Genomic DNA, 11,020 nt, shown 5'->3' with positions numbered 1-11,020 from the left:
GGCCCATTGGTCTTCCTCTGAGGCTCCGCCTTCGGGGGAGAACCTAAGAGTCTTACGCCTCCGAGGCGTCCGGTTCTTGCCTCAACGTCACATCCGGCGCGGCGACGGCGGCGTCTCCGCGCGGTGGGCCGGGCTGTAGTTAGTCTTGTGGGCGGTGGAAGCGGTCTATCCCGGAGCAGCGAGGCCGGTGCGAGCGGGGAGGACCGGCCGGGTGAGGAGGGCGCGGGAGGGAGTCGGCGAGCCGCCCCGGGGCGCTGACGAGGGTGTGGCCGCCGCCTTCCGCTTGCCGCTCGCGACTTGCAAGCGCGGCGTGGGCTCGGGTCACCTGTGCGCAGCCGCCGCCCTGCCCTTCCTTGGGTGCGCTGCGGATCAGTAGGCGCTTACACTTGTCTATGCCCAAACTTACATTTTCATTTTTTTTTTTTTACCCCACCAGCACCCAGTCCCGGCCCTGTCCTGTCTTGCACCATGCTCTTCCACTCCCGCTCTCTTCCCCTCTGGCCAACCCATGCCACTCCCCGCCCCCGAGAGGCTGTCACTCCACTCTGGCTGTGTGTGTGTGTTCCCCGCGTGCACCTTCTAACCTTGACCCCAGCCCTTCATCCCGGCGTAGGTGGCTGTCAAAGTGTTCAACTCACCTTTCAGTCTGGAAGGGCTTTCCCGATTGCGTTGGCCAGAATGTCATGTTTGCCTTCCCTTTCCAGATTATGGACGGTTCCTTCGTACAGCACAGTGTGAGGGTCCTGCAGGGACTCAACAAACAGCGCGAGATGGGGCAGTATTGCGACGCCACGCTGGACGTAGGGGGCTTGGTGTTCAAGGCGCACTGGAGTGTCCTGGCCTGTTGCAGCCATTTCTTCCAGAGAATCTATGGGGACGGCTCAGCCGGCAGCGTTGTCCTCCCTGCGGGTTTTGCTGAGATTTTTGGCCTCCTGTTGGACTTTTTCTATACCGGTCACCTCGCCCTCACCTCAGGGAACAGGGATCAGGTTCTCTTGGCAGCCAAGGAGTTACGGGTGCCAGAGGCTGTGGAGTTATGCCAGAGCTTCCAGCCCAGAACCTCAGTGGGACAGACACACAGTGGCCTCGGGCAACCTGCCTCCCAGGATGTGAAAAGCCACCTCAAGGAGCCAGCAGACTTGGACGAGGAGGAAGTTTTCAGGACTCTGAGCCTGGCTCCGGTGGATCAGGAGCCCAGAGACAGTCCACAGCCTCAGCTCAACCCCCCTGCTCAGGGCAGCCCCTCCTCCCTCTGTGGGAAAATCAAGCCGACGATGAAGCCTTGTCCCTCAGAGGACAAAGAGTCCGAGGACTGCAAAGAGCCCCCAAGGCCCTTCGAGGCTGAAGGTGCCCCGCTGCAGGGCGAGAGCAGTGAGGTACTGTTTACAGGGTGCTGCAACTGGGGAGGCATAAGGGTAAAAACGGACACTTCTGGAGTAAGCATAGGAAGCCAGTGGCCTCAGCTGACCCCGCTAGGAGCGACACTTGTCCAGGGTTGCCAGTTTCCTTGGGATGGAGTGAGTTTCAGGGTTACATGTGTTTCTTAAAAGTAGAAAACCTGGCCGGCTCCCTGCTAACAGAGCCGCTTTGCTTTGAGGCCAAGATTCACATGGTCTACCCTGGGCCCTGAAGGAAACTGTCTCTGGTGAAGGGACCATGGGGCGCTGGGGCGCTTGGGTTGGAAGTAGGGCTGGGTCCCTGCTGACATGTAGGTGACCCCGCCCCTCCCTGCTGCCTCCTCTACTCTAGTGGGAAGTGGTGGTTCAAGTTGAGGACGACGGCGATGGCGATTATGCGTCTGAGCCTGAGACTGTGCTGACAAGGAGGAAGTCAAAAGTGACCAGAAAGCCCTGTGCTTCGGAGCCAGACCTGGGTGCGGGTTCCCTGACAGCAGAGCCCCCTGAGAGCAGAAAAGGCGCAGCTGTGCCAGTTGAATGTCCCACATGTCATAAAAAGTTCCTCAGCAAATACTACCTAAAAGTCCACAACAGGTAAACACCGTGTTTTCCTATTTTCCCATATTTCCTTCCATGTTGGCAGAGGCGTCCTATACACCCCTACTCTGGGCTCTGTGGAGCTGGAGACTCTGTCAGGCCCAGATAGTGTCTGGTTGGCATACCTCCTCTTCTTCCTGTCTTCCTGTGACCTGTGGGTTCTACCCACTTTGGACTTTGGCTGTGGGCAGGCTTCTGACATAGGGAACTTCTGAGGTCTGGCAGTGTAGGCGTTGACAAGAGGCTGACCTTACGGGCTGAGGCTGCTTGTGTTTGTTGCTCTGGAAGTGAGAAAAAGCCCACCTGCCCACCTAGGACCCCTCAGGATGGTGGAGGTTTTTCCTTTTGTTAGTGCTATGGGGTGGTTTGTTTTTCCAGATAGGGTTTCTCTGTGTATTCCCGGTTGTGGAACTCATTCTGTAGACCAGGCTGGCCTCAAACTCACAGAGATCAGCCTGCCTCTGCTTCCTGAGCTGGGATTAAAGGGGTACACCACTACTACCAGGGTTTTTGGAGCTTTTGTTTGTTTGTGTGTGTGTGTGGTTTTTTTTTTTTTTAAATACAAATACTATGTAGATCAAACTGGCCTTGAATTTAGAGATCTACCTGTCTCTGCCTCCTAAGTACTGGTATTAAAGGCATGCCTCACATATGTCGCCATAGAACTGTTCCCCAACCCCTCCAGACATGGTTTCTCTGTGTAAATGCCCTGACTGTCCTGAAACACTCTGTAGACCAGGCTGGCTTCGAACTGACAGAGATCCACTTGCCTCTGCCTCCCAAATGTTGGGATAAAAGGCATGTGCCACCACCACACCTGGCTTGTTTGGAGTTCAAATTACTTAAAATTCTGTGCCACACTGTGTTGTCAGGTACCACTACCTGGTAGTGTTCACTTGCAGTAGGCTTGGGAGCTGTTTGCCCTCCCTGTGATTTGCCTGTTAAGGCGGTACAGGTTCTGCTCATGCTCAGTCTGTTTCTCCTTTGGTCTGTGGTTTGCTGATGTCCCTAAGAACTGGGAAGGAACGGGGTATGGAGGGATTGATGTATCTAGGTGTGCTGGCACTTGTCTATAACCCCAGCGCTTGGAAAGTAGAGGCAGGAGGATTACTGCAAGTTTGAGTCTGTAGTGAGTTTCAGGCCAGCCAGATCTGGGAAGACCCTGCCTCAAAAGAAAAATAGAAAATGAGGTCCTTGCAATGGCAGGGACTGAGGGGACACCGACATGTGCAGTGAAGAGGATGAGAGTACGTTTGGCTTCTGGATGTATGGGAGAGCTCTCAGTGTTACCTGTGGCTCTGACTGACGTCAGGGCTCGTGTAGTTCTTTCAGCAAAGTGCTTGATTTGTGACGACTGATGTAGCCCATTAGAGTACATGTGATGGTCTTTATGGCACTTGAATGCAGCACAGGATACAGAAAGACTTGAGTCTTGTAAGAAAGGAAGCGCTGGGGCTAGAGAGGTGGCTCAGAGGTTAAGAGCACTGATGGCTCTTCCAGAGGTCCTGAGTTCAATTCCCAGCAACCAAAGGGTGCTCGCAACCACCTATAATGTGATCTGGTGCCCTCTTCTGGCGTGCAGGTGTACATGCAGATAGAGCACTCACACATAAAGAAAAAGTAAAGGAAGGAAGCTGTTTTAGAACAGATTGAGCCTGCAGTCTTGCACTTCCTGTAGTTCAGGCCAGCTGGGGCTGTAGAGGGTGGGATCCTGTTTGGGGGGCGGGTAGGAGAGTAGGGCTCAGGAATTGGACTCTACTGCCTAGATAGGGTCAGTTTCCACTAACTGGCCTGGGAGATTAAGAGGATGGGAGCCTCCCCTGTGGCCTTTAGTGCTAAAGATTGAACCCCAGGGCCTCCACTACTGAGCTACATCCCCAGCCCTTTTTCAGTGGGACAGGCCTTACTAAATTACCCAGGCTGTGATCCTTCTGCCTCAGCTTGGAGTAGCTGGGAATGGGCTGGGGTCACAGCTCAGTCTCAGTGTGCTTGCCTCACATGAGACCCTGGGTTCAATCTCCAGTGCTAGGGGAAAAGATCCCAGGCCAAGTAGCTGTGATAACATTGCAGACCTCTGCTGCCCAACTAGGCTAGAAAGTGAGACTTGGAGCAGGTAAGGAAGCCATTCACTGTGGAGAGCCTTCTGGCTGTTTGAGGGCTGAGGCAGGCCAGCCTAATTCACCCAGGCCACCGTGTCCTCCTATGCCCTCTGCTTCCTCTTGGTATGAAATAGGCAGCACATGAGGGCTTTTGAGCCACAAGGTAATGAGGGCTGCCTTATCTTCAAAGACTGTGGACTGAATGGGACCTGCTGGAGGGGTAGTTAAGGAGCAGGGGCCAGCGGTGACTCATGGGACCCCACAACTGCTGCAGGGACATTTGCTGGTATCAGTGAGAAGAATGGGTAGAATTTGGCTGTGGAATGTCACATTTACTTATCTATTGGCTGTGGGTGGCGGGTAATGTAGCTCTCAGAGTACAGCTTGTGGGAGGTGGTTTTCTTCTGCCATGTGTGTCTTAGGGATTGAATTTGGGTCCTCTGGCTTGGCAGCAAGTGCTTTTGTTCACAGAGCCATGTCATCTGCCCACATCGTTGAAGGTAGAGCCCACAGAGAGGAGGCTGTCACCCAGGCTGTGCGGTCAGTCTGAAGCGGTCACTTAGAGGGGCTGGTTCCTATCTCCTGGCTGTCCTTCCCAGCACGGAGCCTCTTGGACTTATGGCTACTGTTTCTTTTCCTCCTGAGAGTCTCAGGACACCTCTTCCTCCTCTGTAGACTGGAGGGGTTCCTGAGTCCTAGAGAGCTGGGAAACTCTCAGCACCCACACCTGAGGCCTCTCTTCTCGGCAGGAAACACACTGGGGAGAAACCCTTTGAGTGTCCCAAGTGCGGGAAGTGTTACTTTCGGAAGGAGAACCTCTTGGAGCACGAAGCCCGGAATTGCATGAGCCGCTCAGAACAGGTACTTGGGCAGGTCTACATATTTGTGGGCGGCAGCACCGTGGTATAGAGCTGCAGGGCCTTGGGGGTTATCATGTCCACGCCCTAGCACCAGTCAGGACACACGAGTGGAGACAGCACAAAGGAAAAGCCTGCAGTGATATTTGGGGTTTGTCTGCCTGTCCTGGTCCAGGTCCAGCCTAGGCTTTGGAACAAGGGAAGTGTCTGTGGGGGGTGGCTGCTGCGGGGAAGGGCCGCCTTGCCTGCTCCCTGCCCCAAGTGGGCAGTGTTTGGCTAAACCCCACCCCTCTCTTCCCAGAGACTGGCCAGTTGCAGCTGGCCCCTGTCTCTAGGCTGTCTGGAGCTGAGAAGGGTCTGGCGTGTGGTAGTGTGCAGTGCTCTGATGGTTAAGGCAGGCAGGTTACATGTTGCCCTCTCCCACCCCAGCACCCCCTGCCCCGGGCAGACACTTCCCAGCAGCGTGTGGAAGCCCCTGCAGAGGCTGCCGTCGCAGGCAGAGGCCCTCCCTGATGCTGGCCCTGCTTGCCCCTCACACTGCCAGGTCTTCACATGCTCCGTATGCCAGGAGACCTTCCGGCGGAGGACGGAGCTGCGGGCGCATATGGTGTCTCACACCGGGGAAATGCCCTACAAGGTCAGGCCCAGCTTGTCCCAGGACATGGGCTGGGGGTGGTGGTGGTATCTGACACCTGTCCCTTGAAGCCTGCCTTTGTTGCCCATCTAGTGATACCATTTCTGTAGACAGGGCCTCTGTGGATAGCCTTACTTATTGAGCGTGTCTCTAGGCATGGTATAGATGGCTGAACACTGCCCCCTCTAGGAGCCAACCTTCAGCCGATTAGGGAGGGGTAGGCCCCTGTTCACCATGCAGGGTGCTGATGGCGGGCTACACTGAGGCTCACTGGCCTCTTTTTTCAGTGTTCCTCCTGCTCCCAGCAGTTCATGCAGAAGAAGGACTTGCAAAGCCACATGATCAAGCTGCATGGAGCCCCAAAGCCTCACGCAGTAAGTGCCAGACAGCACTGCAGCACCTGTGACTCCTGGGCGCTCAACCCTGCCGTCACCTGGCACTGCCCCTTCCTCCTGTCTCACCCACCCGCAGTGCCCCACTTGTGCCAAGTGCTTCCTGTCCAGGACGGAACTACAGCTGCACGAGGCTTTTAAACATCGTGGAGAAAAGCTGTTTGTGTGTGAGGAGTGCGGGCACAGGGCCTCGAGCCGCAATGGACTGCAGATGCACATCAAGGCCAAGCACAGGTATGAGTCCCTTCCTTCCAGAGTGTGGCCCTGCCTGCTGCAGCAGGAAGCAGCGTCTGCACTGACGGGGACAAAGGCTTTCTTCTTGAGTCAGACCGGCAGCCCTTCCGGGGTGGGGGTGAGGCAGGCAGGTTTGTTAGGCTAGTGGGGAGGGCCCAGGCTGAGGTGAGTCTGCCTCCTGGGGCCAACTCTTATCACTCAGCCTCCTGACTCTGCTGTGTAGATTTCTCTTTTGCTTCTGGGAATAGTGATGCTGTCTCCTGCCTGGTACCACCCAAGCATTACTGCTTAGCATGCCCCAGCTCCAACAGAGTAAGTGAAAGAGGATGGTTTTCCTCAGTGACGGCCTCCGCTTTGTGTCCCCATCTGAGCAGGAATGAAAGGCCTTATGTCTGTGAGTTCTGCAGCCATGCTTTCACCCAGAAGGCCAATCTCAACATGCACCTCCGGACGCACACGGGCGAGAAGCCTTTCCAGTGCCACCTCTGTGGCAAGACCTTCCGCACCCAAGGTGAGGCAGGCCCGTCCCCTCCTTGCCCCAGGGCTGAGGCAGCAACTGAGCCCCACCTTGTCCCCCACAGCCAGTCTGGACAAGCACAATCGCACCCACACGGGTGAGAGGCCTTTCAGCTGTGAATTCTGTGAGCAGCGCTTCACTGAGAAGGGGCCTCTTCTGAGGCATGTGGCCAGTCGCCACCAGGAGGGCAGGCCCCACTTCTGCCAGATCTGTGGCAAGACCTTCAAAGGTAACGGGCAAGCCGTGGGGAGCAGAGGGCCTGGCTTGTACTCCTGCCTGAGTTGGAGTCTGCATGGAGATCAAGGGCAACAGTGGCTTCCAAGTACTCCGTAGAACCTTCCAGCCAGCAGAGCTCTGTCTGTTTTCCATGTGCTAAGAGACTGGAGCTGCTGTGGCAGTGGAGGTGGGGGCAGGGTGCCGTGGATTTGGACAGTGGTGGCCTCAGTGTGGTACTGTTAGAGCTGGAGATGGGTGGCCGCTGCTGGCACTGCCTCCTGGGTCTCGGGCTCTGGGATGCCTTGTCTCCCACCTCAGCTTGTCCCTGCCATGTTCTTGCTCCTAATGCCATGGCCCCGTTCTTTCTGCAGCCGTGGAACAGTTACGAGTGCACGTCAGGCGGCACAAGGGCGTGAGGAAATTTGAGTGCACCGAATGTGGCTACAGGTTCACTCGGCAGGTAGGCCAGGCCCTGAGCCTCCCCCCTGCAGTCCTGTCATGGCCCTGAGCCTCCCCGCTGCAGTCCTGTCGTGGCCCTGAGCCTGCCCCCTCCTGCAGTCCTGTCGTGGCCCTGAGCCTGCCCCCCTCCTGCAGTCCTGTCGTGGCCCTGAGCCTGCCCCCCCTGCAGTCCTGTTGTGGCCCTGAGCCTGCCCCCCCTGCAGTCCTGTCGTGGCCCTGAGCCTGCCCCCTCCTGCAGTCCTGTCGTGGCCCTGAGCCTGCCCCCCTCCTGCAGTCCTGTTGTGGCCCTGAGCCTGCCCCCCCTGCAGTCCTGTCGTGGCCCTGAGCCTGCCCCCCTCCTGCAGTCCTGTCGTGGCCCTGAGCTCCGCCTTCCCCCAGGCTCACCTGCGGAGGCACATGGAGATCCACGATAGAGTGGAGAACTACAACCCACGGCAGCGCAAGCTCAGGAACCTCGTCATCGAGGACGACAAGACGGTGCTTGTGGCTCTCCAGCCTCCTGCAGACCTGGAGGTGGGCTCTGCAGAGGTCATTGTGGAGTCGCTGACCCAGGGTGGCCTGACTGCCCAACTCCCTAGCCAGAGACTGTGTTCAGAGGAGAGCTTTGCCAGCCCCGGTGTCCTGGAGCCCTCGCTCATCATCACAGCTGCTGTCCCCGAGGACTGTGACACATAGGCCCCCCACCCGACCCTGCCCCAGCCCCCGCTCCAAAGCCCCACCGACCAATAAACACCTGACTTTGGATCTGCCTGTTCAGTGGTCTGTTGTTGATGATCTGCGGCTACAGGCCTGGGCTGATGGAAGTGTGCCCTCCCAGCCCCGGCCAGGCCTGAGTGCAGCTGCTTTCCCAGCTCTGCTGACCTCAGGAAAGCTGAGTTGCGTGGAGGGAGTGGAGGTGGCACCTACTTGCCATATAGATCCTGTCCATCACTCTCGCCCACCAATGGGTAATGTCCTGAGTGGCAAGGGTCCATGGTGATGGCTTCGTTGCCGGAGTTAAGCCAGTCCAGTGAAGCTAAGCAGGCTGGCCTTGGAGGCTGCATGCCCGCAGAGGGACCCAACCTTGAAGGGCAGACTTGAGTGGGAAGGGGCATAGGTGGCCCCACCTTTTACAGAGTGGGGTGCCAACTCCCTGTATCCCTATGAGCTGGAGGGAGGCTTTTTCCACATTTCAGTGGGGCAGGGCATGCTCATGCTTCCCAGACAAGAGCTGAGAAGTCGACAGTAGGAGACCTGCTCTGAAGATAGCATGTCTGCCTGGCCTATCAGTGCAGGAGGGCCTCAAGAGCCTGGGTCCCCTGCCTGGCTGCTAGGGCTTTCTCACAGAATGGTAGCTGGGTAAGTGGTGATGTCATCTCTGCCATATAGTTGAGGCTGTCACCAGTACTTCCTTATTAGAATAGGCATAGATCTTAATGTGTGTCAGGGACATAGCGATCCGCAGTGCCCATGGCCACACTAGCTGGAGTTGGGCTTGCCTGATGCGCCACCCCACACCCCTGGAGTTAGGCGGCTAGGAAAGTGGGTTTCAGAACACCCCCACCCAGCTCCCTTGAAGCCGCTGAGGCAGAGGCAGTGAGCAGCCGTCTGCATCCCAGGTTTGCCATAAGCTGCTTCAGAACCGTTCTAGGGGTAACCAAGGGCCACAGGGCTGGAGTGGGGCTCAGTGGTAAAGCACTATCCTCAGGGGTGCTTGCTAGACTGTTCCCTTTCCAGCCCAGGAACGGGTCTCCCCTGGTTTTGGACAGACTCCTGAGGGAGAGGAATTCTGCCTCAAGGCTTAGGGGGTGTGTGTCGGGAATGTGGAGACAGGGTTTCCCTGTGTGTAGCCCTGGTTGTCCTGGACTCACTTTGTAGACCAGGCTGGCCTTAACTCACAGATCTGCCTGCCTCTGCTCTGAGTGCTGGGATTAAAAGTGTGCGCCACCATCCCAAGCCAGCTTTTTTGTTTTGAGACAGGGTTTCTCTGTGTAGCCTTGGTTGTCCTGGGCTTGATTTGTAGATGGGGCTGTCCTCGAACTCACAGAGATCCACCTGCTTCTGCCTCCCAAATGCTGGGATTAAAGGTCTGTGCCACTACTCCAGGCTTTCAGGTGGATCTTTTTGAGTTTGAGGCCACCCTGGTCTATAGAGTGAGAGCCGGGTTATAGAGAGATAACCTGTCTTGAAAAAGAAAAAAAAGATGAAGGCCATGACATGACACCCAGCATATAGTAAACATTTTATTTCAAAAAGTAGGGGAGCATCCTAAAAACCTTAGGATGCTGGATATAGAAGCCTACAGAAACAACAAAAATAAATATACAAATCTGCCTGAGCCACTGGTGACTGAGTGCTAGTCACCTAAGAAAGGCAGCGTAAGTCTCTGAAGTCATAAATACAAGAAATCCCTTATAGATCAGCATCAAATACAGGCACAGAACTTTTAACTTAATTTTGTCCTGACATACGTAAGAGCTTTATACACGTAACAGGGACCATCTCATACCCAGATGGCCCAGCTTCAATCCCTGTTAGTATAGAAACGTGTGTTGAGTGCTGGGGGTACAGCCCAGAGCCAGTGGCAAAGGTGAAGCCGACGGAGGGATGGTCCTGACGCGCAGTGGACCCAGTCAGTGCCTATGCCACTACTCTTAGTTTTCATGGGCCCTGGTGTGGAAACATGAGGACTTCAGAGCACAGGCAGCAGGGTCCTGCGCAAGCGTGCACTATAATGCAGAACTATTGCATGTCACAGGACTGCTCTTCTTCTGGATAGGCCCCAGCCTGTCCCTAAGAAGACTGAACAGCACACTGTCCCCAGCACGTAGTCCGATACAGACAGGAAGGCACCCCATGGAGCACCAGCGCCCCCACCCCCACCCTGGGTGGCGCTGGGAGGCAGCTCTTTAAGGCTCTCTGAAACAGAGTTTAGTAGCTAAGAGGGAGGAGAGGCACTGGGGGGATGGGCTGGGAACAAAACAAGCCAGAGCCACACATCCCCAAGGGAATGTAGGCCTCTAGGACAGCAGTGGGTCCGGTTGGGGACAGCACTGCCCCATCCATACTACATCTTTCCCAGGGCCACGTGGCCAGCGGAGCATTGTAAAACATGGTTGTCAAACCCAGCACAATGACATCTGTAGTGCGTGGCTTCAAACAGGAAGCTGGTAGGTACCTGGAGAATTAAGGCCAAGGGAGCTAGAGGTGTGTGATGGGGCAGACTCTTGTTTCTGAGGCCTCACTCAGCCACCAGGAAAATGCAACACTGAGCTTTGGCTCTGGCTTAACGCCCTCTTCCCCAGAAAGAGGCATAAAGGACAAACTCCAGAGAGGAAACCAAACCAAAGTCACAAAGAAGCCCGGAGAGCCTCTTAGCTGTGATTCGGGTGCCCTAGGCCTAAGGAACCCTAGGTTCTCCACACAGTGGCAGAAAAATTCTCACAATGATGGCTTGTGCACCTTTTTTGTTTGTTTGTTTGTTTTTTGAGACAGGGTTTCTCTGTGTAACCTTCGCTGTCCTGGACTCACTTTGTAGACCAGGCTGGCCTCGAACTCACAGCGATCCGCCTGCCTCTGCCTCCCAAGTGCTGGGATTAAAGGCGTGCGCCACCACGCCAGGCACTGGCTTGTGCATCT

The 11,020-nt window shown here is 56.0% G+C and overlaps 1 protein-coding gene across 4 annotated transcripts; it reads left to right on the top strand.

Moving 5' to 3' along the window:
- Nucleotides 1-99: 99 nt before the first annotated feature.
- Zbtb48 (zinc finger and BTB domain containing 48) lies at nucleotides 100-8,081 on the top strand. Of its 4 annotated transcripts, XM_051171552.1 has the most exons (10): nucleotides 423-1,376; nucleotides 1,750-1,991; nucleotides 4,843-4,954; nucleotides 5,495-5,587; nucleotides 5,872-5,958; nucleotides 6,056-6,210; nucleotides 6,585-6,721; nucleotides 6,792-6,956; nucleotides 7,315-7,403; nucleotides 7,781-8,081. In XM_051171552.1, exons 1-10 carry the CDS (start codon nucleotides 684-686, stop codon nucleotides 8,075-8,077), a joined length of 2,070 nt encoding a protein of 689 aa, XP_051027509.1. In that variant the 5' UTR covers nucleotides 423-683; the 3' UTR covers nucleotides 8,078-8,081. The 4 variants fall into 4 exon arrangements, 3 of the variants coding, with proteins under 3 accessions (XP_051027508.1, XP_051027509.1, XP_051027507.1); XM_051171551.1 differs by lacking the exons at nucleotides 7,315-7,403; nucleotides 7,781-8,081 and adding an exon at nucleotides 100-211 and having other exon boundaries at nucleotides 705-1,376; nucleotides 5,252-5,587; nucleotides 6,792-7,101; XR_007833443.1 differs by lacking the exon at nucleotides 7,781-8,081 and having other exon boundaries at nucleotides 5,252-5,587; nucleotides 6,585-6,956; nucleotides 7,315-7,408.
- The last annotated feature ends 2,939 nt before the right edge of the window (nucleotides 8,082-11,020 follow it).

This window comes from Acomys russatus, chromosome 29 (assembly GCF_903995435.1).
Source record: "Acomys russatus chromosome 29, mAcoRus1.1, whole genome shotgun sequence".
NCBI lineage: Eukaryota > Metazoa > Chordata > Mammalia > Rodentia > Muridae > Acomys > Acomys russatus.
This window is presented reverse-complemented; position numbering and strand designations above follow the sequence as displayed.

What these genes read in the sequence shown, in the direction of transcription:
- Zbtb48 (XM_051171552.1), top strand. Translation starts at nt 684, where the DNA reads ATGTTTGCCTTCCCTTTCCAGATTATGGACGGTTCCTTCGTACAGCAC. An exon ending in CCGGGGAAATGCCCTACAAG is followed by an intron (nt 5,588 to 5,871) that starts GTCAGGCCCAGC and finishes CTCTTTTTTCAG; the next exon opens with TGTTCCTCCTGCTCCCAGCA. An exon ending in CAAGACCTTCCGCACCCAAG is followed by an intron (nt 6,722 to 6,791) that starts GTGAGGCAGGCC and finishes TGTCCCCCACAG; the next exon opens with CCAGTCTGGACAAGCACAAT.